Below are 27028 nucleotides of genomic sequence, written 5' to 3'. Positions count from 1 at the left end.
CAGCCTGGTTGTGGTGGTCAGTTCTTTCTAGATTGCAGGCTTCTGCCTTGCTGCCTTCAGTGCTCCATTCGTACTGAAAGAATGCTGCAAGACTAAGTATTTTGAAATAAAGCCTAATTTAACTGCAGATTTCAGGCGTAATTTTTATTTTCTGAGGCTGATGTGAGGCTAATTGAATGGCTTGCTACTGTGGGGCATTATGGGTTGGACTTCAGATGTACAGATGCACTCTCCTTCAAACTCCCAACTCCAGTTGCAACTGGGAGTGAAAAATTGTAGGGTGTTAGTATGAAGACTCAGCCGCAGCTTTTTAATAATGTAAGCTGAAAAATTCTGTGGTTTGTATCTTGAAATTAGAATGCAATATGGCATGCCAAAACCATCATGGTATGAGCGCACAAGAGTTAGTGGTCTTTATCGATCAAAAATACAGTGACAAACTTGAAAATAACAGTTTTTAAAGGTGGTCTGCATATTAAAAGGGAGATTGTAGTTGACAACAAATTCCAGGATCACAGTAAAGCCATATGCGTTTGAGCAGGACATTTAATCCTTACAAAGATTCAGCGGGCTTATAGAATAGACATTTGTTGTTATCAGAGAATTCTTAAAGAATTGTAAATGCTAGGTCTTGAACAGAGAGATTGCTCAATTGTGGCATAGTTCATATGCCAGCCTATTACCAATCTCAAATACTGTCAATTTTGTAAAATCATGTAATGTGCTATGCAAATACCTGATTTATAATTGTCTGCTAGAGTGCCCTGAAATTTAAGAACTTAATTATAAGGCAGGGAAGTGCACATACCTTTTTTTTTTTTTTTGAGACAGCCAAGTTTTTCTTATTCTGCATTCACAAGTAATAATGCTGGAACGTAGACACTTGCTATTCTGAGTCACTCCTTTTCTGTTTGTTAAAGGTGGTATCAAATCCTGAGAATACAGAATTGCTTTTCTGTGTGGAATCGCTAATTGCCGTATGAATAGTGACACCAGGATCCCGAGTCCACTTAAAGGTGCAGATTGTGACACTTGTAGCTTTGGTATTACTAGACTTCATATGGTGTAGTCAAGAAGATAAGCTTGGCATGGTCACTGGCCCTTTTCCTCAGTATTTCCCTGGTTCCTCCAGGGACACTTTGTGGTTGTTTTGCTATTACTTTTGCAATTTTCTACTGTGGAATGCACAGCGGATGGTAATGATTATGCTGATGTGCTGATTAAGGAGACTGCTGCATCTTTGTGCATGTTTCTGGAATCTAACTGTTAAAAATGTTTCTTTGTATCGTTACCCTTGCAATGCAGTAATAATTATCAACAGTTTGATAGCGTGCTGTTGAGGACAGCAACTACTTCTGTAATTATTGGATGTGAATTTCGTCAGGATCCTGGGCAAAACTGACCTTTCTGTAACTATTTAAAATTTGTAGGTGGTTTCAGCACTCGGGGCAGGACATGCCTGTACTTCTGAAGTTGCTTGAAGCTTTTTGGCTTGGTTGGCATTTCAGTGTTGTTCCTCTGTTATCATTTGCAATTTCTCATGTAGACTGCAAATGCTATCCTGAGACAGATTGCCATCTACTCTCAACTACTTACCTAAATGGAGTCAAACAAATCACCTCTGTTAGAATAAGTAACTGCCTTATGATAATTGCCTTTTCCCAGGGTAGCTTTGTCATACTGGAATACAACTGGAATCGTCTGTGGCTAAAAGTAATTAAATACGTGGGTGTTTTCATTCTGGTTCATCGTTTGCTGTCAGTGAAGGAAAAAGGTGCCATTGGAAGGTTGTACTTTTAGTGTTTCAAGTTACAAAGCTTGTGAAATAGTTTTCCAAGAGAAACTACAGCCTATTACCGGAGAATGTTTTCAAGGTATTTGTCAGAATTGTGGGAAAAGCAGTTTTGCATAGGAGACTATGGGAGAGGACACTGACAATTCCTCTATAGCCACTGAATACTGGATTAGTTTTAAGGACTGTTCAAGGAAATGCTTAAGATAATTGCTGATCCCACTGCCATCCACTTCTGCAAATCTGCTGAAACCTTCCAGTTTTTCATATTTTGAATTTCTACACCTGCTGTCTTGCATGCAATTGATCACATCCAGCTTCTTCTCGTCTTTCACTTTTTCAAAATAATCAGGATGAAGTTTAACTGGTATATATTGCTAAGAAGTAGGGAAGCTTATTTCCTTTAATGTGAACAAAGTTGTCCATGTCCCTTAAGAAGAAAGCATGAGTTGATAGATATTTTACTCCTGTGTTTATACAAGTAGGGGGATACAATTCGCTTGAGTGTTCCTGTTGTCCAAGTTCCTTATCTACCAAAGACTCTGAAGTGCACAGGGATGGAGGTGCTTACAGCTAAAAATGTGATTACTTGTTATTGTCTTGAAATTTCTTAAGCCTTAAACTTAGTACATTCTTGTGTGTCATAAGCATAGTTTTGAATGGTAGCTTTCCTGAGTATTAGAACATGTTGACTTCTTTTTCTGGCAGTTCGTATATGTACCATGCGATGAGCTTGTAGGTCGGTCTATCTGGCTATCTTGACAGCTGAGCTTGTGGTTTAAAAGATTACAATAAAGCTTAGTCTCCCTACGCACAATAACAGTAAAAAAAAAAAAGATAGGCTAATAAATATACTTCTGTCTGACAAAGAATGAGGCTGTTTGGGGATCTGTTTCTATATATTTTTTTCTACTTTTTTTCGTGTCAGAGAAACATAAGTTAATCTGCAGTTTCATGTGGTCCTGTTACATTACAGTAAATATTTCTTGCCTCATTGGGCCACCCACCACTGAGTAGATTTTGTATCCCCCTTTGTCAGCCTTCTGCCTAGAAAGGAGGCTTTAAAAGAGATTAAAAAGTTAAGTGCATGTTTACTTTTTTCCCTATGACTGTCTCTTTTTCCTGAAATAGTAAGATTTTATTAGCATGACAAATCAATTGGTGTTCAGCATAAAATACTGGAAATCATATAGTTTAAATAGATGGAACTGCACAACTTTTTGGGAAAATGGCATTCCTCCTTAAAGACAGTGTTATGCTTTAATACTGTACTTGTAGAAATAAGTTGGGCACAGGTCAAAATGATCACTTCATAGATTTATTGCAGTTGCTTACATTATTATAATCTTTAAAGTGGCCTTTAAAGGCTTGGCCTTTTTTCAACTGACTGGAATCCGTTGGACATCCAGTGACACTCTCTCTACGTATGATCAGAGCGTGAAGAATAATGTGTGCAGCTGTTCGAGTCCATTTCATGTGAATTGGCAAACACTGGGCTAGGTCGGTGCTCGCAGTAGTAAATAAATGCTGCTTAGAAAACTGGTATTAAACCAAGAGCTTGATGTTTTACACTTTTTTTTTTTCTTATTCATTTCGGACACATGGTGTTTGTCAAAAATTACACACGCAGATTACTTGAATGCACTTATTCAAGGAGTCCACATATCTTAGGCAAAACTTCATTCTGCCCGGAGGGGGTAGAGAGAACAACTTGGATATGAGTCAAACACTTCAGTTTGTGACTGGAAGTTGCAATCAGTAAACAATCCTCACTGAATTACATAGCAAACAGTAAGGCAACAAGCTATGAATGCATCTTTTCCAAAGTATGTGAGTGTGAACTCCTATTGACACAGGTCTGGATTTTCAAAGGTGTTGAGTGTCTTGGTGCACCTTTTGATCTGGATCTAAAGCGACAAAATATTAACTGTATTTTATTGCTGCGGACCTAACTGCGTGAAGAGAAGTGTGGGTAAATTACAATTTTTAACAACAGTAGGTACACAAGACAAAGTGGCACAAGTACACAGTTATTTCAGTACTTGGTATGTAAACTGAATCTATAGTGTTGCCAAACTACACCGCATGAGGCTTCCACTTCAATTTGAGGATGAAGTTTTATTGCACATTTAATTGCGTGCCTACTTAAAATGCCTTTACGTGTCCTTGGGCTTGTCTCCACTAGAAACACTTCTGCTGGAGAACACAGCAGAGTCCCCTGGTGGAAATACGCTGACAGACGGAATTCTTGTTAACACTGCTATTCCACCTCTCTGAATAACATAAGCTGACAGGAGTGCTCTGCTGTTGGCAAAGCCCTGTCTGCATGAGAGCTTTTCACTGTCACAGCTGGCTAGAGGGTGCCTTTTTTGTCCATGCTTCTGGCTGGAAAGAGCTCAGCTGGCAAAACTTTAGCACAGAGCTACCCTTAGATATCATGGCTTGAATGTGAGAATGAATGGTCTTGCTTGCAGGTCTTGCTCATTATCTGATGAGATGATGGACGAATTTAATTCCTTACAGCCAGAAGTAGATGAGTGAAGTCTACAAAATGCCTGATTTTTTTATTTGGGTCTATAAATACAGTCATTAAATTGTATTCCTAAAAAGCCTTGAGGGTGGTAGTAGGAGTATGGTCTGTCAAAAGTTTCAGGTACTGAATTTACCAGTTGGAGGTGATTTATGCTGAATACTATTCTGTGATTTCTGTGCTGGGGAAAAAGGCTTCTAAATTCTTGCGTGTGATCTAGATCCTGGGACTACTGAAATGTGAGAGGGGGAGAGAGGTTCCTTATTGTCAGGTTGATGCAGCTGGTGCCCTTCACCGTTTCCTAATGCAGCTGTGAAGCCGCTGTGTACAGGGAAGTCTCTTTGAGCCGTAAGTGGTTGCTTGGTCCTTCCAATAATGGCGTAACAATATAGGCCTAGTCAGGTGTGTGTGGCGTTAATGAAGGAGTTCCTATGCCTGATCCCTATGCATAGCTCCAGGTAGGACATACTTTGCTTTTCTTGGCATAGCCGCTCTTCGCACGCAGCTCGGAAGTTTTAGCCTGAGAATAAGCAGCGCAGGGACTCAACCGGGAAGCTTGGAGAACGTCTTCTTGCGACTGTTGCTTCTGTCCAGCTGCAGCGCGCCAGGGCCCTGGCAGGGAAGGCTACGTACGGTGTTACTGAAGCAGGTCCTTCTTCGGGGGGGGAGGACATAACCCTAAGAAGTGGTGGTGCGGGGGTTTTTAATTAAAGAAAGCAATGCAACTTTTTTCACCCCCAGCTCTGCTCAGGGGCTAGATGTGATGAAGGATGGGGCCTCTGGCTAACGGGAAAAGGCATCTAAAGTTCCTGCGACCGCCAAGGAGACGAGGTGGATTGCATTCCAGAAAGACGGAAGTTTTCTGGCAAAATATCCCTAGAGTAGGAATGTGCCGAGGGGAAAACTTGTTCTTGTGTTAGGGTTGCCCGGTGCGGCCCATCAGGCTTACCCCCGGAGAAGCGCTGCCCTGAGAAGGGGCCTTACTGGCACGCGCCGTGCCCGGCTGCAGCGGCCCGGGAGCGTCACCGGGGCACGGAGGTGCGGGTGCCCGGGGGCAGCGGGATGACGGGGCGAAGGAGCGCAGCGGCGGTCCCCGCGCGGGGCTGTGCCGGGACGGACGGGGACGGGCTGCGCTCGGATCCGCGCGCCTCCTTCCCTGCGGCCGCGCCGGGGCGGCTGCCGCTGCCTCCGCCTCCCGTCGCCTCTCGGGCCAGGCGAGGAGCCGGGGCGGGGAAGCGCTGCCCGCGCCCTGCCGCGCCCCCACCTACCTGCGCCCCGGGGCGCGGGCGGGCGGGCGGCCGGCGGGGCCCCGGCGGCTTCCCCCGCCCGCGGGCGGCCCCGCGCTGCGGCGGCGAGTGCCGGCGCGGCACTTCCTGTCTGAGGCCGGCGGCGGAAGGATCGCGTGCGCCGCGCCGCCCCGCAGGAAGCGCTCCCGCCGCCGCGCCGTGGCGGTGCCCGCGCTGTCCGCCGCCCCGCGCCGCCCCGCGGGAGCGCGCCCCGCCGCCCTCGTCGCCGGCCGCCGCGCGTGTCCGGCGCGCGCCCGCCCGCCGGTCAATGTGAAGCCGCTCCGGCAGCGTAAACATGGCGACGTCCCTGCATGAGGGGCCCACGAACCAGCTCGACCTCCTCATCCGGGCCGGTAAGCTACCGCGCCGGCGGGGGCGCCGGGCCGGCGGGAGCGCGGGAGCGGGGCGGGGGGGGGGGAAGGCGCGGCGCACGCCGCGCTTCGGCGGCGGGCGGGGAAGCCATGGAGGGCAATCAGGAAGTGATCACCTTGGTAGCGGCCGGCCCGGCGTGCGGCCGCCGGCGGCGGACCGCGGCACCTGCCCTCGGCGCGGGCGGCCCCGCTACTGCCGCCACCGCGGCGGAAGTTGTGGCGGGGCGGGCGGAGGAGTTTTGCGGGGTTTGCGCGGCCGGGGCGAGAACCAGGAAGTGTGCGAGATTGTTGTCTTCCCGCCCGCCTACCCCCGGCCCGGCCCGGCCCTCCCCTCCCGCCGCCGCCACGCTGTCTGAGTCTGGGCGGGCGAGCCGAGCGCCGCCGCCGCCGCGCACCGCACGCAGGGCCGCGGCCCGGCCTGCCCGGGCGCTGCGCACCCGCGCGTTCCCCCCTCCCCCGCCCCCCCCGGTGCCCTTTTAAACTCTGCGCTGGCGGCGGCGGCGGGAGGAGGCGCCCGCGGGCGGGGGCCGCGGCCCACGTGTGCGGCGCGGGGGGGGGGGTGTGTGTGGGGGGAGCGGCGCGGGGGGCGCTGCCCCCTCCCCCACGGGTGCTGCGTAGCGGAAGCGGCGCGTTCCCCCGGGGCCCCCCGAGCGCGGGGGGAGTGGCGGCCGCTGCGCGCCAATGGGGGCCGCCGCCGTTGGCGGCCGGAGGGCGGCGGGGCGGGGCGGGGCGCGGCGGCCACCAATGGGCGCGCGGCGAGCGCCGGAGTGGCGGCTCCCCGCGGCGCTGACGGGGCGCGCACGGAATTGGAGGGAAGCGGAGTGTAAACACGGAAGTGGGGGCGCCGCCGCCGCCGCCGGGCCGCACGTGGCCGCCCCTCCCTGCGGACGCCCCCGGCGGGCGGGGGCAGGGGCGGCGGGAGCGCCATCCCGCCCCGACTCCGCCAGGAGGGGCCGGGGCCGGGCTGCCGGCGGAGGCGCGAAAGGTGCGGCGGAGCGGGGCTCTCCAGGCAGCCCCGCGGCCAGAGCGGCGGGAGGAGGCGCGAGGCCGCGGCAGTGCCGTTCGCTGCTGCCGGCCCGTGCCGGTGCCGCGCATCTCGTGGCCGCTCCTCCGCACGATCGGATCTGGAAGCCCCCACCCCACCCCAGCCCTTTGTCGGGGACGTGTTCAGAGCCGGGCATGGTTTGGCCTTCCTCGGTTTTGTTCAGTCTGCCACTTCTGACGGCAGGATGCGCCGGGGGCCCGGGGCTGGTTTTTGAGCGCGGTACAGCTCTGGGGGAAACGTGAGTGAGGTTACAGTGCCCAAAATCACAAATGCGGTGTCAAACCGTCAGTTCTCCACGGATGTCGTGCCAGCTGTGATTCCGTTTTTGTTTTTGCAACGTGGATCTCGACTTTTTAAAGTAGTCCTTGGAGATGGTACGCAGCAGCGCAGCGTGTAGTGTTGGAGGTAACGAATTGCGCGGGTGGTGCCTGGACACGGACTGGTTGAGTGTACCTTAACACTGGTTTTGCGTTGACATGGCGGTAGGTTTGTACGAGCATGAACGTGTCCTGAAGGTAAATGCTCTGTCATTTACCACTGTATTAAGGTACCCTTTTAAAAAAAGGGGTCAAGTTGCCTAATCTTAATAATGGTTTATTTTATTTCATGTGGAAAAACACCCAGGGTTTTTTGGAGGGGGGGGACAAAGCCCAGACACAGAGAAACCCCCCTCCGACAACGAGCTGTTTTGCTGCAGAACAGAAAAATTGGAGCACGTCGCAAGCATGTAGACACTCTCCTGCGTACGATGGAGAAGGTGGCTTCACTTTGCCAGTAGAACACACCTCCCATTTCAGCAGGGCTTGCTACTGCAGGAGGTTTCAGTTAGTTGTTTTTTACTTTTGATTGTCAATGAATAGAGCACGTTTAATTAGTTGCTTATTGTGTCAACAGCTTCCTAAGTCTCTGTAACTAGGTTGCTTGCGAGCCAGCCCTTAGATAAATAACAAATGACCTTTGTATTGCTCTTTCTGATGTCCTTAGCCCAGCCAACTTATTTCTTTTTTTTGATATTTGCATTGCAGTGAGGGATACAGATACCTATGCACGTCTAGTATTCCCATCATCATACTATCAGGATACCATATCTGTTTACTTATTTATGCATGTAGATGGTACCACGTGGATTCGAGAGAGGAATCCTTTATCCTAAGGGATTATATTAAGTACGCCTTGCCTTTTCCTGTGGCTGCTGGCCTCAGTGTTGACAAAACTTCAGAGTGTTTGATAACTGTGGGAAGGAAGCTGGACCAAAATCATTACTGCTTAAGGTTATCTTAACTGCTTGTAAGAGCAACTCCTAAATGACTTTACAAGGATATGTTTTGGCTTTGTAGCTAATATTTCTCTCAATATTGGGCTGATAACATACAGCTCACAGGGAAACAAGTGTTTTGACATGATTGCTCTTGTCTTCTTTATTGATCACAGGTACGCAGTGGGTTATGTACCATCCTTACATTGTATGCAGCTGAAAGTCTTCTGAATGAATAAAGCCAGGCTTAGGGAAATACTAAAAAAAAAAAAACCCAAGTTGTTCTTCAGTTTCTGAACAAATGTCTGCCATAAAACAAGCAATAAACTGAAAATGCCCTTTTTTCCAGTCAAGTGTTGCATACAGAATGATTTCTGGGTATTACCTGTACCGGCAATTCAACTGTTTTTAATTAAAATGTGGCTTAAGCACTGTTACTACCTTCTACTGCTGTTTACTGTGGTCTTTTAAATGCGGAGATAAAACAAGCATGTGAACGCCAATAAACTTTAATGAGGTCTGTTAGTGTATGTGTAGTCACTCTTGACTGAGTTCCATGCTTGGAATTGTGAATTCTTCATTAAAGTATTGGTCTGGTTGCCTGATAGTATAAAAGGATAAGCTATTGTAAATCAGGTGCTACAGTTAAGTGTTGACCTTGTAAATGCAGACATTGATAGCTTTTCAGATAAAGAGGGGGGAGCTGTATCTCAGTTTCAGAAAGTACCATTTTGAAAATTTCAGTCCCCTTTTTTCCTCTCATCACTTGCTTGAATTCATTTTGTTACTCTTGTTATATGTTAAGACTGGGGGTATTGTTACAAAATGGATATGTTGCCAGTATTCTCTTTTGTAAAGCTGAAGTACAGCCCTGTCAGACTTAATTACCAAGTTTGGTATTTTGTAACAGCTGTTGAGAGCCTTGAATAATCTACTGTACAGGCTGTTTGTTTAGAAAGTGGATCTAGAAGACATTAGGTCAACAGTGAAGATAGACATCAACTAGTCTAGTTAACTGTTTACATTTTAAAAGTTGAAATTACTTTCTTTCCTAAGAGGATTTTTTTTTTTTTTCCTGAAAACAGACCGGAAACTTTTTTAATGAACTGTTTTAAAATAAAGTGCCAAGGAATCAGATTTCTTCATAAAAGCCGTAAGATGAGATTTGGTTTAAAAGATGAAAGATAAGTGGTGGTGTTAGCTCTGATGTGTTCTAGATTGGTAAATGGCAGTTGTCATATTACTCAGTTACCAAAGTCTGGAAAATTTACTTCCATCCACGTAAACTACTTTGCTTCATTTGGGCAAGTGATATTCTTCCTGAAATGAGTATATAAGGTAACAGAGCTACATCTTAAGTTGTTTACTCAAGCAATACAGTCTGTTTTAGCTTTGTGAGTCTTCTATAGGTGCACAGTGGTACCATAGTTGATAGTATAAATATAATAGAAAATTTGTGAATTGGGCATTTTTAAAGAAACGGGTCATACACGTTATTCTTCGGTTAGAAATTTTTCTGCCCGCTGTGATACTGCGCTTGTGCATCACAACCTGGGATGTACTGAGAGAAGGTGAAGGTTGCTGTGATGATGTATGTTTGTATGGCACAAGCTGTACAAGCCTGAAGGGGACTGCATAGTAAATAAGTGCCAGTGATTTTCTGTGGTGATGGCTTTTGACTGAAGTTGGCTTTTTTTTACTGCAGAATCCTACTCCTGTGGCTTGCTGTTTTTCCCCCGTCTTCATTGTGGAAAGTGCTACCAAGTGTTGTGATACAGGCGTAGTTTAGTTGATGGCACTTGATCTAGTTATCTCCAAGAACAGCTGCCTGGTTTTTCTTTGTCCCATCCCCTCTCTGAGAGAACCTGTTCCCCCCCTTCAGCTTTTGGGATATCTTTTCTAGCTGTATTTTTCATCTGTATCATGTCTCCTGACTGAGCGCTCTGACTTGCCATCTTCTGTTAGACATTTTCTAGCGTGGCAAAAAGACATTTTATGTAAAGTTTGTGTTGAGACCCAAATTTGCACTTTTCTCTTCTGAACATGTGGGTGCAATAAGGTTGTCTGAGCACAACTGAAAACTCCTAATGCTCACTGGGCAGACAAGTGCTTCTGAGGCTAGAACCATGGACTGGCTAAAGGAGAATGCAGCTAGCTGAGAAGACTTCAAACTTGGTAATGGCGCTCATTTAGTAAGTATTTTAATAGATGCCTTTTTGACAGCATTAGGTTAGTTTGTTAACTGTCGTGATAGTCAGACAGCATGTGTGGTGTTCCAGCCAAAGCCAGAAGTGTTACTGTTTTTTGCTTGATGTTTTTTAGGTGGCAATTTTAGTGGAGTCCTGAGCAACTCGTGTTGGAAGAACATTTATGAAGTTTGTATTTTCAAATGTCAGAGGCTTTTGAGGAGTAGATGGTGCTGTTCTTATTGGAAATGGAAGGGTTACTTGGGGCAAAGGCTGGTGGCTCCTTAGTTCCTTGGCTCTGCTGTTAGGGTATTGCAGCCCTAGCCCCTCATGCTGGGGGGGTTGTGTCTCCTTTCCCTCCGCTCTAGCCCCCCAGCAGGATGCCGTAATACTGGAAAAGTACAAAGATGGCTTTCAGCTATCTTTTGTGCCTTGTTCCTGCTCTCTGCTAAGTACCTCTTACTTGTACTGTAGCATCTAAACTGTTCCCTATAGGAAATGCTTTGGATACAAAAGTAGGAAAATTTTGTATGCTGTTAAGCATTTAGGAGTAGATGACTTCAATAAGCTGATTCAGTACTCTCTTACAATTGAAATTTGGCAACTGTTGTTTGAGTTTCTTTATCAAAGTCCTTTATGTACTGAACCTGATACCTGCGCAGAAGCAAGCTAACTAGTTGTCCCAAAAATGGTAACCAGCAGAAACAGAAATGAAAATCGTACAGCCTTTTGCTGCGGGGGAGGCAGAAGGTTTGGTGGAAAAGCTTTGCTGACCTGCTTTAAATCTTTTTTCATGCTTTAGAAGAATAATATATTAAATGCTGATTTGGACTTTCTATTCTCGTTATTGGTGTAGAATTGATACGTTTATAATGACTAGCTGAATATATTTCTTGTATTCTGATGATCAGTGGAAAGTTTTATACGGTAGATGAGGGGAAACTTAGTCATCGATTTCTGTGCAACTGAAGCTGCTGTTTAGAAAGAAAAATGTTTCCCACAGAGCCACTCAGTTTCAGTGCAGGTGTTCAGCCTCCAACTCTGGACACCTCCAAACTGCTGCTTGGGAAAGAAACAGAGCTGCATGGGAAGCACCCAGGACCTGCAGGTGAGGCAACGGCTCACAGTGCAAGACTTTTGCTGCTTGCCAGCGGTTATCCAAGGGACAGTGTGCAATAGAGACCGTGATTTTCCTGTGCTCCTAGGTAGGCTTTTGTTGCTCCCAGCCTGGGGTGAAGTGGTGGTGGAATGTCAGCTTTATCAGGCATCTACTATTCGAAAAGATAAAGCTCCCTAAATAGCATCCCAGGAGAGGGCTGTGGTGGGAATCCCAGCAGCCAGCCAGCGGGTGGGCAGCTGGGCTGGTTCAGCGAGACGTTTCATTCACCCAGAATTTTGCATTTGTGCATCTGCCAGATTTCCTTCACTTTCAGCTTCGGGTTTATATGTTTAGTTTGCTGGCTGGTAGGTTTTTCAAGTTTTTAATCCTTGTGTTTAAATAAACTGCAGTATGCTGGACGGTATTTTCCCCACGTGTGCCCCCATGAATCAGTTTGTATCTAGCGTTTTCTTAAGTCAGAAGCAACGCTAGCAGTATTTTTCCTGCTTTTCACTAAACGAACCTCAAGTTGTTTCTTAGACGTTTCCAGTAACAGGATAGGTGCCTTGAAGTTCTCGTAGAGAATTATTACCGAATCCTCTTTAGTCCTCTGACGCTGGAGATAGGTGACCCTGCTTACGCTAAAGATAGATTTCCTGGGCTGCCGGCTGCCTCGCTGGAGCGGTTCAGCTTTGAGCAGATGGCCATACATGGAAAGAGCAACTGGAGAGAGCCGGCGTACCTTAGCCGGAGTGTGGATGATGTGCAACAGGTGCTGCTGCAGTCGCCGCTTTTAAAAACCTTTGCAAGGGTGAGGAATATAGTTGGCTGTGAATAGGGTTGTAGTTTTAATGGATAAGTTGGGGGTTTTTTTAGTGTTGCTGCTGTGTTCACGTTGCTGTGATCTGTGCTGTATCAAACTTAAATGTGCTCTCTTGAAGTTACTTCAAATTATTTTTCATTAATTTCTTCGTTTTCATAAACTTTCAGAACTTGAAAAAAGAGGTATTTTTACCTTCTTCCCTTGGTTATGGCTTAAAAAAACCTAACCTTGCATACTGTTTGTTATGCTTTGTGTTTTGTTTTTTTTAACAACCAAGCCTGCTAAACCCAACTCACAGATATTTTTAATGTCAGAAAACAAAACTGGATATATCTGTTTTGCAAACTAATCTTGTATTTTTTATATATATATATATATATTTAACCAAATAGACTGAAAATCTGAAGAGAGGTGACCTTTAGATTTTAATGAGTTAATAGTTGGAGGTGGTACTATTTCCCTGCTCTGCTGCATTAGTTTGTAACCATCCTCATTACAATCTGGTTTGTTCTGGTTGACTTGAAGGCAGAAGCCAAATCCCAGGAGTCTGCTTCTGTAAGCTCTTGAATGCCTCATAGAAGTGAGGAGCTTGGTTGTGAACCAGAAATCTAATCTAAGAAGTGACAGTGTTGGTTCTGCTTGTCTCGTGTCTTCCCTAAACATTTCTGTTGACAGGAAAGTGTAAAAGGTGTGAAGACACCTGACAATTTTGGGGTTTTCATGTTTAGGATTGAGTAGTGCAGTTGTACAGCAATACACATGGACTTTGATAAGTAATATGTCCTCATTATTTTTTTTATCCTTCTACAGTGGAAGCATCGGTTCATGGAAGTAATGTGCACTGCACGGACAAGACCATTGAAGCTGCAGAGGCCTTGCTTCATATGGAGTCTCCGACCTGCCTGAGAGATGCCAGGAGTCCTGGTATGTCAGCCACAGTTTCTGCTCCGTGAGCCATTGCCACTAGTTAGTAAAACAAGCAAATTGGGAAACCTGCTTCTGTGGAGAACTGTATGCTTTTTAAAACATTTGCTTGCTTATTTCAAAACTACTGATTTGTTTGATTTTTTTTTTACGTAATTTCTCCACCCTGTACAGATTCAATAATTTATCTGAGAGAGGTTGTTAGGTAGGGATCCTTGAGTAGCTACACATCTAAAATGAACTTTTCCATCTGAACGTCAGGAAAGACTTTTTCACTGTGCGGGTAACCGAGCGCTGGCACAGGTTGCCCAGACAGGCTGTGAAGTCTCCTTCTTGGAGATACTCAAAAACTGTCTGGACGCAGCCCTGGGCAAACAGTTCTAGGTGGCCCTGCTTGAGCAGGGGGTTGGACCAGGTGCCTTCTAAAGGTCACTTCTGACCTCATCCATTCTGTGGTTCTGTGAATTTGACATTTTAAGTTGCTAAAATAGAGTTATTTTAAGGGAAAAGGTTTTTTTATCTGTTTTTCTAGTTTATAAAGACTCTCTGAATACACTGTGTTGCAAAGTGTTTTCAGTTTAAAAAAACAATGTTGATGATTACTTTATGTTTCTTCTGAAGTTACTTAATACGTGTTGGATGAAATAATGGTCAAACTGAAACCCAAAAGTTAGAAATAGGAAATGGAGATCGGAATAAGGATCAAAGATGAAGCTCTCGTTTGTTTCATTTAAAGTTGAGTTTAATTCTAAAGAGTATTGGTGTGATATAGTTGTTGTATGCCTAACAATACTGACAAGTGTGCATGTTTTGGGGGATTGGATTGATTTGCTGGATGGCAGGTTGTTGGAACAGAATCTTGCTATACTCTTGCATATGTTTTATTTAAAATAAATTCATATAACATACATTAAAATAATCAGGTAGGAACTTTTATCAGATACTCTTTTTTTTTGTTTGTTTTCCTCCTTCATAGTGGAAGTTTTTGTCCCTCCTTGTGTGTCAACCCCAGAATTTATCCATGCGGCCATGAGACCTGACGTAATCACAGAAACTGTGGTGGAGGTATCAACGGAGGAATCTGAACCAATGGATGCATCGCCTGTTCCAACTTCCCCTGATATCCATGAACCAATGAAAAAGAAAAAAGGTATGTATAGCTCTTCGTAGCAGCAATTTCGGACTTTATTTTTGATGTGCACTGCTCCAGATGGTGCAATTGATACTGGTAGAGATAGTTTAGATGACCTGATTTCTCTGCTCATATAATCACACTGATTGGAGTCTGAAATGTGAGTTCTTAGAAAACGAGTCTGCAGTAAGGAAAAAAAAAAAGTAGTGAGAGAATGGGCTTTGCCAAGCCATAAAGGAAAATGATGTCTTTGATGTGTCTTTTAAGCTCGGCTTATGGAGTGGAGGAAGGGTAGAGAAGGATTCAAAGAGGACTTGTGTGAGTAACCACTGGTGTCTGAAATACGGATATATTTGGAGAGTGGGTAGACTTGCAGATCTTCCAGTGAAACGGCGGGGTAAATACTAACTTACAAAACCGTAAATCAGTTTACAAAATCAGTATGAGACCTTCCTTGTGAGAGAAGTATCTTATTTGTCTGATTGGTGTGTCTTGGAGGAGAAACTATTCAGAACAGTGTTTGAGTTCTAAGCGTTCAGCTACCACATGAGAGGTTGGCACCTGTGAGTTTTCTCTCTGGTCTAGCAGTTTTCCTACAGGCACCAATACAATTCACATAACTATAGGCATATTGTTTTATTAGAGCTTCAAGACATGCTAAGATGGAATATTTACTTGTAATTTAGAGGAAAAAAAATGCAAGGTAGTGATAAAGCGATATAAATCTAAGATCTATGCATTTTGGATTTAATAAAAACACATACATAACAGATAACTGTAAGTCTACTATAAATTACATAAGCAAAAAAATTATGATTAAAGCTTTTCCATAGCTGTAGCTGTACACTGGATTTGAACTATTTCTTTATATTTCATTGCCCGTTTGAATGGTCATTACTGGGCAGATTGCGTTACAGGGCTGTGCTCAGGAATTTCTGAAGTTTTATGAAGGTTATTTTGTAAATAATTTATTTTATTACAGAGTCCAAATCCCTGCTCTTACGTGTGTAAGGTCATTCAGCCATAGTTACAGAGCCATTACTTTGGTCGTCATAATTAATGCCTGTTGAAATTCAGTGTTTAATGAAGAACATTGTTCATCAGCAAAAATTAATGCTCTTGTGCCTGAGGTAGGAGAGTTAATCATTGCTGCTTGCCGCTAACAGAGGGCAGAAGCAGGGACTGTTGACAGCCTGCTGCCACGGGGTATGATCCTCTTCCCTGCTTGGGCCTGTTTACCTTGAGTAACAAGGTCACTGAGGTGGGAAAGGGTGAAGAAGCCCCAGGTCTTGCTGGGAGAGGATTTGCCTGGCACAGGGAGGTAGGCAGCTCTAAGCCTGCCGCCTGCTGAGGAGTCCCCTCCTAAGCCTCGTCGCAGGGGCAGGCGGAGGGTAGGAGGAGGCGCGAGGGAGCCCTGCCAGCCCGCAGCGAGCCAGGACAGGGCAGCCCTGGCATGGGCAGCGGGCAGCTGGGGGCTGCGGCACAGGTAGGCTTCCAGCACCGCCCAGAGCCGTCCTGCGTCGCTGAGGCTGCGGGTGCCGCGTGTAACCGTCTTCATGCCCTGCCGTATGTGAATCCCGTGCAGTACCGCTCGCACGCTGAGTGGAAGCTTTTATCTATACTTTCAATGGACAGGTGCAAGGTGGAAACGAACGCTGACGATTTCAGTAGTACAGTTTCTTAGGAAAACTGATGCTTTGATCAACACCAATATTAGAATACCAAAAAACAAAGCAGAAGAAGAAATAACACATTTCAGAGCATAACAGACACTGGACTAGAATAATGCAAATAAATTGAAGTTTTACTTTATACATTTGGTGCTTACCTCACCTGCCATTAACTTGTCTGAAATTGAGTTAAATCTGCCTATAAAATAAGCAACCAAACGATGAATTAAACTGGATGTGTAGTAGTAGTAATCTAAGAATTTAAGTTTATCCATACCTGTAGCAAGGAAGTGGCAGGGGAGGAAAATGCACGAGCTGCTTCTTTCAGCAAAGACGAACTAGAAAATACTTTCATTCTGCATATGATTAATACTCCCCCCTTCATGTTTTACGTGCAGCTGGCCGTAAACCGAAGACCCAGCAATCGGCTATATCTGATGGGTCTCCAGATCTAGGTATAAAGAAGAAACCTAGAGAAGGCAAAGGTACATTTTTCCATTTATCAAGTCTTTAAAATTATGCAGTATATATGTATTGTATCTGTCACAGGAAACACACAGATCTTTAAAAGTTTGGTGAACAAGCTTTTACTGACTTCATTAGAGTTTTAATTCTATTTGATGTCTTCAAATTTGTTTGTACAAGATCTAGCACAAAGATGTGTGGAACTGCTCTAGAAGCGCCCTGTAATACACTCTGCAGTTAACAGGCTTTCTGATTTTTCATTTGCTTTGCTTTGTGTTTATTGACTCGTGCTGTCTTTTGTGTTGTGTGTTAACTTAGTGCTAGACACATAATTTGTTAAGCTACTGCTGAAAGGCTTGTTCTCAAGTAGAAGCAGCTTATGGGTGTTTGTAATGGTGATGGTTGAAAATACGTTTTCTTAGTTGATTCACAAACTTCAGTGGGAATATGTTGCTTGAATAATAAGATTCAGTTTGGCTTAAGGGGAAAACCAAATGATGATATGTTTCTTTACTGGTTGAGTGAGGGATTTTGTGCAGGAGAGTCATACTTTCCTAATGTTCCTCCTGATAAATAGTGGGTCCTTTCTTGGACTCCAAGCCCCTGCTATTCACCCAGCAGGGAGACAGACTAGAGCATTTGCTTGCAGGTTACCTTTGAGTTGGCATACAGTGTATCGGCTCTTCTCCTGGTTGTAGGTGAAAAATGTGGATCTCTTCCCCATTTACTGCTCTGAAAGTTGTTTGGAGATGTTGCTGTGGCTAGGAGAAATAAACTTTAGTGACCTTCAGCGGCAGCATACTAGCTGAAGGAGTGTGCAGTGGTCAGCGGCACTATTATTTTGGGATTTGTTTGAAAGGAAGATCTCCGCTCTTTACATAATTCCTTATCTGGGTACAGCTCCTGAGTTGTCACATTTGTCAGTAGGGCAAGGAAGAATGTGACTGACATGGTGCAGATGTTAGCTCATGAAAACCAGCGTAAACAGTAATTAAACTTCCCTGCAGTGGCCGCTGTTGCTGTCTTTGGATTTGGGTGTAGCAGTGGACCTCAGTGAAGATCACAGATTTTGCATCTGGTGTACTTGATAGTACATATTGTTTAGTGGTGTTTTGGTTTTTTTTTTTTGGGTATTCTTAAAGCCTTTTTAGCTTTCTTTCTAACTCTGATTTCACTATTACAGCTTTGCATTATCTGAATAGTACTCACAAAGCATCCCAGCTCCTAGTTTGCTGCACAAATAACTTTGAGAAAGGAGGCCTGTATTTCTGTCTCATCTAGTTTTTGTCTGTACTGGTGATTTCACTCTACAGCTGTTTGTTTTATGAAGTGGGAGATGGTACTGCTTTGGTTTTTGGTTTTGTTTTTTTTTTTATTTCTGTAGACCCTCATAATGATCTGCTTATGTCTCTTGTTCTCACAAGGTATCTCATTCCATATTTTACACTACAACTGGTATAAAATACTTCTTGTTTTCTTAATGTAGGCTAACGTGATGTCCTGCAAAATATTTCGTTACTAGATTTATTTTTTGTTATTTATTTAAAAAAAACTACTTGCAGATATAGGGTATTTTACATACAGCGTGTTTTTGGAAAACCAGGAATTATTCCTAGAGCTCAGTACTGTCAGCAGAGATAAGTCATGGAGGAGGAGGACAGCTGGTTGTGCACATTTGGAAAGGGGATCGCTTGTTGTCCATGTAGGTACTCCTTCCTTTGTGCATTCCTGATACTTTGTGGTGCAAAGTGAAGCAGCTGTAAATCTGATTTAATTGTGCCCTTCAGTTTATTATACAGAAGGAACCTGAGGTTTCTTAATATTTCTTTCTTAAAATGAGATAGTAGTATTTTTTTTGTCCTCACATACTGGATTGGCAGTCTAGGCATGGTTTCTCTTCCCATATTTTGTTTTTCATTTGCATAAATACTGTTTTTAAAGTGTAGGCAGCTGGAGGGAGCAAAACTGGCTTTGAGCCTCCTCACATAGATGCTGATACCAATGCAACAGTTCATTGATACACACAGCACCTTGTATCCTTCACATACTTTCTGGCCATTAGTCCTTCTATTTTGAGATGACAGCTAACATTCTTAAGTAGCTGGCAGCTGTAATAATCGGCTAGCCACAAAAATTTCTTTTCATTGTGCAAAATCTACTCTGTATTGAAGTTAAGATAGGTAATAGTAACGTCTAGCTCAGTGGCTGCTTACAGTACTGGTTAGTGTGAGACCTGTCAGGAGTGGAGATGAGAGCTGTACGCTATTAAATAAGGCTTCTGTCTCCCTAGCCGGGTGCTGTACGTGTTTGTCTACCAGGCTGGACTTACGGATGCGTAAGAGTGGCACGAATGTAAACCTCTTGAGATAATACGTTTTGCAGCCATGTCTTTCTCTTCCTCAGGAGTCTGTAAGCTTGGATTCATAGTATTAGGAAAGTCTGATTCTAAGGAGAAAGAGTTTAAAAATGGTTCAAAATTGTGTTAAACATTTATAAAATAAGTGTTTTGTGTTAAATGCATAGCAGCTATAGCTGACACAGCAGCCCACCTGAAGTATCACTGGGTCTTACTGGCAATAGTAGATGACTTCTGAGTAGTATAGGTATCGCATAGTCCTCCTGCGGAAAAAAAGTTGTTATGTCAGTATAGAGTATGAGGGAAAAGAAGAAAACTGCTGAGTCAGCAGCACTGTTCCTGCAGAAGAACTAGGCACTTGCAGGAATGATTTCTCTTGAAGTTCCTGTTTACTTCCTAATCCTGAAGCCCACTTATATTTTTGCAAAGAATCTGTTGCAGACATGCAGCATTTCACGGTGGGCCCAGAAATTCTATTTCTGAGGAGCTAAGGAAAAAAAAGAGGGATTAATTCCCTAAAATCTAGGATGATTTCAGGCTTCCTGAGTTCTCTTGTTGACTGTTTCCTTATATAGGTCCTATTCAGATGTCTCTGAAATCCAGTGGAAGCTGGATTTTGGTAGCTCTTGAGTCAGTACTTGCTGTTTATTGGAGCACGTGGTAAAATACATTTATTCTCTGTCTATGAGGTGGTCTTCCAGAAGATGGAAACTATAATTATTTTTTTTTTTTTACTCTATGAGGTTTTTCTTGGAGTTTGCAACAGGGGTCTTAAACCTGCCTTAATGTATTTTAATGCTTTTCAGCATGGCATAACAAGCGCTGTGCTGGGCCACTAAATCTCGGGAATTAATGACCTTTTCTGCCCTCCAAAATATTTCAATATATTTTTATTTGGCCCATGTCATGCCCTGGAAGCGTGATCAAGTGAAGAATCAGCATTAACGTTCTGAGGTTATTATTCTTGTAGCTCTGTCTTAGTTCTCCCTTCTCAGATAACCTGAGGAGTCTTCTCCAGCTGTACAAATTGGAATGTGATCTGTTTTTTTTCTTCTGCTTCTCTTCCCCTTTTCCTAGATGCAAACGTTATAGTCAGAGTGCAGAGAACCCCCATGTTATGTTTTATGCCATCCTGATAGTCACCATCATTAACTCTGTCTTGGGGCTCCTCCAGTGGAGATGTTAGACCTCTTGAATACCTGAAAAGTACATTAAATTTTTCTTGTGCAGGCTGGCTTCATTCTGTATCCCCCTAATTACAGAAGGGTACATGGGATTTTTGCCATATGAATACTTGTAGCAAGAAGTTGGACTGGCTTTGCACCTAGAAGGATGTTGGTCACTGCAACATATATTTGGGAAAGGTCAGAACATGGGGCTGTCACCAATTGGCATGAGAGCCCCAGGTCCTGGGCAGGAGGTTATGTTACAAACTTAACCACAGTTGAGATGGTTTGTTATTGCAGGTTGTATGCCTTTTAAAAATTACTTATATCCTCCTGTCCTTCAGTGTCATAAAACACACTGGTGTTTCCATTCCCTGTTTAAGCAAATAGGAGAAGAAAATTCTGAGCTCTCGTCCTGCCTCTGTGGAACAGATGTAGGTTGCAGTGACTTGGAACGCCCTCCCACACTTCTTTTCAAGAACTGAGAGTAGGCGCTGGATTGAAGAGGCTCCTGTGCTATACAGCAGATCACTTGGATTAGCTCCTTTCAGAATGTAAATATTTATGGAAGCTTTACTAAACTTCACAGAATGAATGAATACCTGCAGGTTACATTACATACATAGCGTGTAACATTGGCTTGTAATGCAGGTCATTCGGAGTTACCTATTACATATGGAGAACTTGCTGTTATCTTTAAAAGTGTGTTTCTAATACTTAAATGCTTTCTGATTATAGGAAATACAACGTACTTATGGGAGTTTCTTCTGGACCTTCTGCAGGACAAAAATACTTGTCCTCGATATATTAAATGGACTCAGCGAGAGAAGGGAATCTTTAAACTTGTGGACTCGAAAGCTGTCTCCAAACTATGGGGAAAACACAAAAACAAACCTGACATGAACTATGAGACTATGGGAAGAGCTCTGAGGTAAAAACTCTTATATCTTTAAGTTATCTACTGTGATTTTAAATCTGATTCTTAATTTTGCCTATATAAATGTAACAGTTCTGAAATTTTAAAAGCTTTTCCCTCTTGCTGTCTTAGCTGTTTAAAAAGCATCAGAGTCTTTCAGTTCCTGTTGCTTTTTATGTTACCAGTTAATTTGCAATTTAATTCCTGAAGTATGTATTTAAAAGGTCAGATTTTTTTTCAGCTAGATCCTTCAGATACTTTGCCAGTACGCTCTGCCAGCTTCTTCCCATACCATCTCACGTTGTAGGTTTTACTGTGGTTACTTAAGATTTTCTTGTTAGCATAGAACGAGGTTTTCTTTAAAATCTGTCACTATGTCGGTTACTACTTAATTGTACTTTTCTTGCAGATACTACTATCAAAGAGGAATCCTTGCAAAAGTTGAGGGACAGAGGCTTGTATATCAATTTAAGGAGATGCCAAAAAATATAGTTGTCATAGATGATGACAAAAACGAGTCCTGCAATGAAGATTTGTCAATGCCTACAGATGAAAAGTCGTTGGAAAGAGTGTCTTTATCTGCAGAAAACCTTTTAAAAGCAGCAACCTCTGCACGTGGAGGAAAAAATTCCTCTCAGTTAAGCTGTACCAGAACAGAAAAAGCAGTCACCAGAGTTGTGAATATTGCCTCACCAGTGCATGATACATCGTCATCTCGTCCCTCAACTACCACTACTACTGTCCCAGCAACGACAGCTCCCAGGTTTGTATTAATGTGGCTTGGGCTTGCCATTGGCTAATAATAAACAGTTTTTTGGTTAGGAAGCTGTTTTTTAGTTTTTTGGTTTCTGTTTTAAATGTTGGAAATAGTTTCTGATTTGCAAGCAGCGGTGTAACATGGTAGAATACTATGGAAGTCTGATTTATGAGATCAGAGACAACTTGCCCTTGAGCGGATTTTAAAATTACCTAGAGAGAGCGAGGGGGGAAAAGAGAGAGGAATGCTGCTGAATTTCCAAAGTCCTATTGCTAGAAGTGTAAAAGGTGTAAAAGGTTTTTTGTTGTGTGGGGGTTTTTTTGTTTTTTTTCTTTTTGGGGGGAAAAAAAAAAAACAGTTAAAAATCTGTAAATCCTAGATTTGCCTATCCCTGTTTTCATCTCTGATGGTGCCCTGGGGCTTAAGCACACACATCCTTATTTTGCAGGACTGTACGTGTGGCAATGCAAGTGCCTGTTGTAATGACCTCTCTGGGACAGAAAATCTCAACCGTGGCAGTGCAGTCAGTAAACGCAGGGTCACCGTTGATAACCAACACAAGTCCAACAACAGCCACAACTCCAAAGGTAGTAATCCAGACAATCCCCACTGTGATGCCAACCTCTGCTGAAAACGGAGAGAAAATCACAATGCAGCCTGCCAAAATCATTACGATCCCTGCCACGCAACTTACGCAGTGTCAGTTACAAACAAAAACGGGCCTGTCTGGGTCAGGAAGTATTAACATCGTGGGAACCCCGTTGGCGGTTAGAGCACTAACCCCAGTGTCTATAGCTCATGGGACACCAGTAATGAGACTATCGGTGCCTGCTCAGCAGGCATCTGGCCAGACTCCTCCCAGGGTGATTAGTGCAGTTATAAAAAGTCCAGAAGTTAAGTCAGACACAGCGGCTTTAAAACAGGAACGTGAAGTGAAAACACTGCAGCTGGTAAAAGAAGAGAAGCCGGCAGATGGAAGCAAGACTGTGACCCACGTAGTAGTAGTTAGCACGCCCTCAGCTATTGCCCTTCCTGTAACAATGAAAACAGAAGGAATCATAACGTGCGAGAAATGAAGGATGGGTTGCTTCCAGCATGGACTTCTAGACTGTTACGGTTTTGAATATACTGACATACTTGGGGGAGGGAAGTGGATGCGATTGCCAAGTCGAAAAGGAGAGTTTTGAAATGTTAATAAACATGCATATGTTGAAGACTTACTGGAAAAAAATTTATTTTCCCGTGTTTCAGTGGGAATTGAACCACATTGATACGCTGACAAAAACTGCCTCTTCCAGTTGGGAAACAGCTGAACCTATGGAGAAGGAAAGATAGAGGGACTGAAAAGGGACCAAACAGTTCACTACGTTACCCGTTACCAAGTTACACTAAGACCTGGAACACTAAAAGAGAGTTGTGTGAGAGGTTTGCCTTGGTTTTTAGTTTGCAGGGGGAGAGGAAAGTCTCGTTGTTACAAATGGCAAATTTGATGCATTTTATATGCATACCAGCAATCACTACTGTGTGCTCACAGTACTCAACTGGTGCTATGTGAAAAACTCTGCTACTAGGTATTGTAGAATGTGAAATAAAGGAGAAGATTAAAGAGCTTCTAAAAGAAGACAGAGACCTAGAGGGATTTTTGTATCATACAGCTTAAGCAGATTCAAAATGAAAGCCTTAGACTGATTTTCAGTTATCTTTCTTGAAATAAGCTAATGGCTTGTTTGTGTAAAGCTTTTTTATTAAAACAAATTTTTTAAAAATCTTGTACCTAGCACAGTATTGTTATAGAATTACATGTAACATATTTTGTATGGTAGTTAAAAGTCTGTCTAAATTTCTTAATTGTGGACAAAATAGCAGCAGGCTTTCCGCCTTCTGCTGTAACATGCCTGTGTCTCTCACTTAGCCTTGACATCCGTGCATACATTTCAGTTTCAGCTCTACTCTGTCACTTGAAAGGTCACGCCCAGCATGAGCTTTTGTCAGGTAGTTCTAAACCTGTAAATTTTTTTTAGTTGAAGTTAAGAGGGAAGTACCAGTGTTCAGAATGAACTATAATAGTTTGTATATTCAACATTTGAAGTATATTCTATTTTGTTGTACTCTTGTTTCAAAGTGTATTCAAGTAGGTTTTACTGAAATATAGAAACAAAATTTAACGGTGTTTGGTCTGCTTTTTATTTTTTATTTTTTCCTTTTAACCTGTTAACCTTCTTTTCTGCTTATTTGAAATCTTCCAGGCATTCAGCCTAAGATAGCTGATACAGTGTGGAAGTTTGGAACTCCTCACTACTCTGGTACTCCGAACGGCTGACCGACTCTCCCACACAGTATACTGAAATATTTTTCATTGAAGTATCTGAGAAGCTTGCGGTTGTTGGTGAGGTAACTTCTGACAGGGATCTAGTTCTCTTAGGCTTTTTCGGGACGGTGAGCATACGCAGTGTTCTTACAGTGTGGCTAATCATATGAGCGCTTGTGGAATAACTTGAGTAGCTTATGAAGTTACTGCCTTCCAGCTGACAGGTGATAACTTTGTGTGCGCTCCCAGTTGTTCTAATGCAAAGACGACAGGGTTTGCTTAAATGACTCTTGAGAATCAATAACTTCTAGAGCTCTGTGAACTACCTAACTGTTCCTCCAGCGACACCTTGATGTCCTAAGGCTGCACTGTGAAGGAAAGGTAGAAATGAGCAGACTTGGCTACTGTAGTGTACTGATCTCTCTCTGATGACCTCTTAGAGCCAAGTAGAAAGTACCAGTAGGTAGAAACTGTGAAAAAAGAGAAATACTATGCTGCTGGTCCTTTTGGTGGTGTTGCCATTGACATTTCCAGCTGTTAATATTTTGGCTTCAGCACAAATACGGGACTTCAGGTAGATTTTTCTGAATGAAGTGAGTATCTAAATAGGTTTTCCATTTATAATTGCACTGAAGTTATGGGTATCATGGTAGGTTACTACAGGGTAAAGCTCGGGTGAGAACACAGAGTACACGAATTGCTCCATAGTTGCAGTCCATGTGCAAGAGTTTGGCTTAAAATAGATGCAAGGTAGCTTACCCTGTTTTCATGGGGACCATGCTGGCACTACAGCAGTTACTAGAGAAGCAGCCCATCAGCGTGTGGGTAGCCAGGTGCCCAGTGGCACCCCCAGTTCCTAGTGAGATGCCCTGGAAAGCCTTTGGAGCAGGAACTCAGGTAATCTTGAAATAATTTGTCTAAATGACCATCTAAGTACTTCATGCCTGGAGGAGCAATTTTAACAGAAATCTGGAACTGAGGTCTTCAGTAACAATAAGGGAGACCAGAATTAAATACTTACATTGGATTTTATTTTTTCCCTTTAACTTTGGATACTGAAAAAAGAGTTACTTCTAGAGCCCTAGCAGTAAGCCCCATTTCTTTGACTGGTAAGAAATGTGGGAATAGCTCCATACAGCCGGGCCAGCACGTGGGGAACTTTGAAAGCCTTCTGAAAAAAGGATTCTTTTTCATACTCTAAGCATGGAAGCAGAGTTTAAGAACAAATGAATGAACAAGCTGAAGCAGGTAACAAAGTGTGGTGTAGAAGGCAGCAATCCCTTCCACCAGCAGTTAACTCAAATAAGCAAAGGTTCTTACAGATGAGCTCTCTTTCTGGCCTGGGGCAGAGGACAAAGACTCCTTCACAGGGGGAAATGTAGGAGAAGGAAGAGGATTTATGTTGCCGAGAAAGAGGTAGGACAGAAAGGGAAGTAAGGGGAAGCTGGGCAATGGGTTGACTGATTTGGTAGTCTGAGAGGCACTAATGTTCTGGGTAAAGGGAAATGAAGCGATGTGAAGAGAAGCAGGTAGAACAGATTGGAGCTAGAACACAAGAAGAGAGAAAAGTAACAGCATTTTTAAACCCACATTTGTAAGTCTTTTCTGTAAGAAATCCGTATTCTAAATGGCTGTTGTTTGATCGTGTATGAAAGAGAGATGCTATATCTCAGAGCATGAAATGTATATCTCTGGAGTATTTGTAGTTAAGACCTTTCTGAAACCTAATTTAGGTACACTGGAAGTCAAATGGGGACAAGCTATCTTCCTGGAAATAGATAAGGATCTCCAGTTGATGACCTCCTTCTCTTAAGTTAGAGCCAAGACTTCATCATGTAATGGCAAAAACGAAAGGAATGAAGGCGCACATCTCTGCCACTGGTGAGATAGGCAGCTCGCAGCCGTGCTCTGAGACGCTGCTGTTACTGTCGGCGCTGCATCTTGCCACAGAACTGGTGATGGTCCTTTGGCTCTCTCCCCTGGCCACCTGGCGAGCAGCACACATGCTACTGGCTGCCAGGGGACATTTATCAGAAGTTCGTTAAGTGGTGCAAGAATGTCAATCGGTATGAGGATGTGCTCTAACTGAAATGGATAGGGTACTTAACCCGGCTTCAAACAGTGAAGCCCCTTTTTGTTAACCTTGCCACATATGCCTTTGTTTTCCTTGCTTTTTCTAATTTAGCTGCCTGCTAGAAGTACAGACAGGCCTTTTGTCACAGTCAGCTAGTGATTTCAGCGTATCTGTTTAAGCACAGCTCTTTGACATTGCTTTATGTGCGCGTGGTTCCTCTGAGTTGTTCTGAGATCCGGTTGTTCTTCAGAAGTGGTGTGCAATCTAGGTAACAAGCTGTGCTTCTTAAAAGAGGCAGCCTCTCCCTGGGGGTTTCTACAGCTACGTGTCAAAGGGGCAAGATTCCCCCCTGTAACTGAAAGTCTCAGATCATTCTCCAGGTCTCTGCAAGCTTGGTCTTCAAAATGCTGCTTTATGCTGACATAATTAATGACTACGTGGGCAAGAAATGTTTTTACTGGTGGTGTTGGAGGACATGACCTCAGGATGAGGGAGCTTTGGTCAGGTTGTAACATTTGCAACAGACAAAGGGACGCTAAAACATTGAGGAAGTTAGTATCTAGCTATACTCCTAGACTTTTGCAATCCCATTGAAAAAACTGTAATTTTGTCCATGTGTGAAAGCGGGACTAGCTTTTACATCTGAAGCTGGTGGCTCATGTAGAAAGAGTCCAGGCTTGACTCACCCTTGGCGAGTAGTAACTAAATGTGTGAGTGGAATGAAACTCCAGTGTGAAGTGAGCACGCTTTGTACAGAAAGCATTGAGACATACACAGCCATGGTGTCACTGATTTTACATACATAAATACAAACATTTTCATTTTTCAAATAACTACTGTTGTAATTTATAGGAGGGGTAGGGTAATGCTGTG

The 27028-nt window shown here is 43.7% G+C and overlaps 1 protein-coding gene across 6 annotated transcripts in view; it reads left to right on the top strand.

Annotated features, from left to right (window-relative positions):
* ELF2 (E74 like ETS transcription factor 2) overlaps window positions 1–23938 on the top strand; it is a 39890-nt gene extending 15952 nt beyond the window's left edge. The window contains exons 1-7 of one of the 6 annotated variants that reach the window (XM_059826768.1): window positions 5903–5961; window positions 13198–13311; window positions 14324–14461; window positions 16512–16598; window positions 20839–21031; window positions 21426–21779; window positions 22222–23938. In XM_059826768.1, the coding sequence (XP_059682751.1) occupies window positions 5904–5961; window positions 13198–13311; window positions 14324–14461; window positions 16512–16598; window positions 20839–21031; window positions 21426–21779; window positions 22222–22849 (1572 nt within the window). In that variant the 5' untranslated portion in view covers window position 5903 and the 3' untranslated portion in view covers window positions 22850–23938. Of the gene's footprint in view, window positions 1–5902; window positions 5962–12326; window positions 12376–13197; window positions 13312–14287; window positions 14462–16511; window positions 16599–20838; window positions 21032–21425; window positions 21780–22221 lie in introns of those variants that run through there. The other 5 variants (XM_059826767.1, XM_059826771.1, XM_059826766.1 and 2 more) reach the window with 5 other exon arrangements.
* Window positions 23939–27028: the final 3090 nt, after the last annotated feature.

The sequence above is a fragment of the Gavia stellata genome, chromosome 19 (genome assembly GCF_030936135.1).
Source record: "Gavia stellata isolate bGavSte3 chromosome 19, bGavSte3.hap2, whole genome shotgun sequence".
Taxonomy (NCBI): Eukaryota; Metazoa; Chordata; class Aves; order Gaviiformes; family Gaviidae; genus Gavia; species Gavia stellata.
Note: the sequence above shows the minus strand (reverse complement) of the source record. Positions and strands in the feature narration are given on the sequence as shown.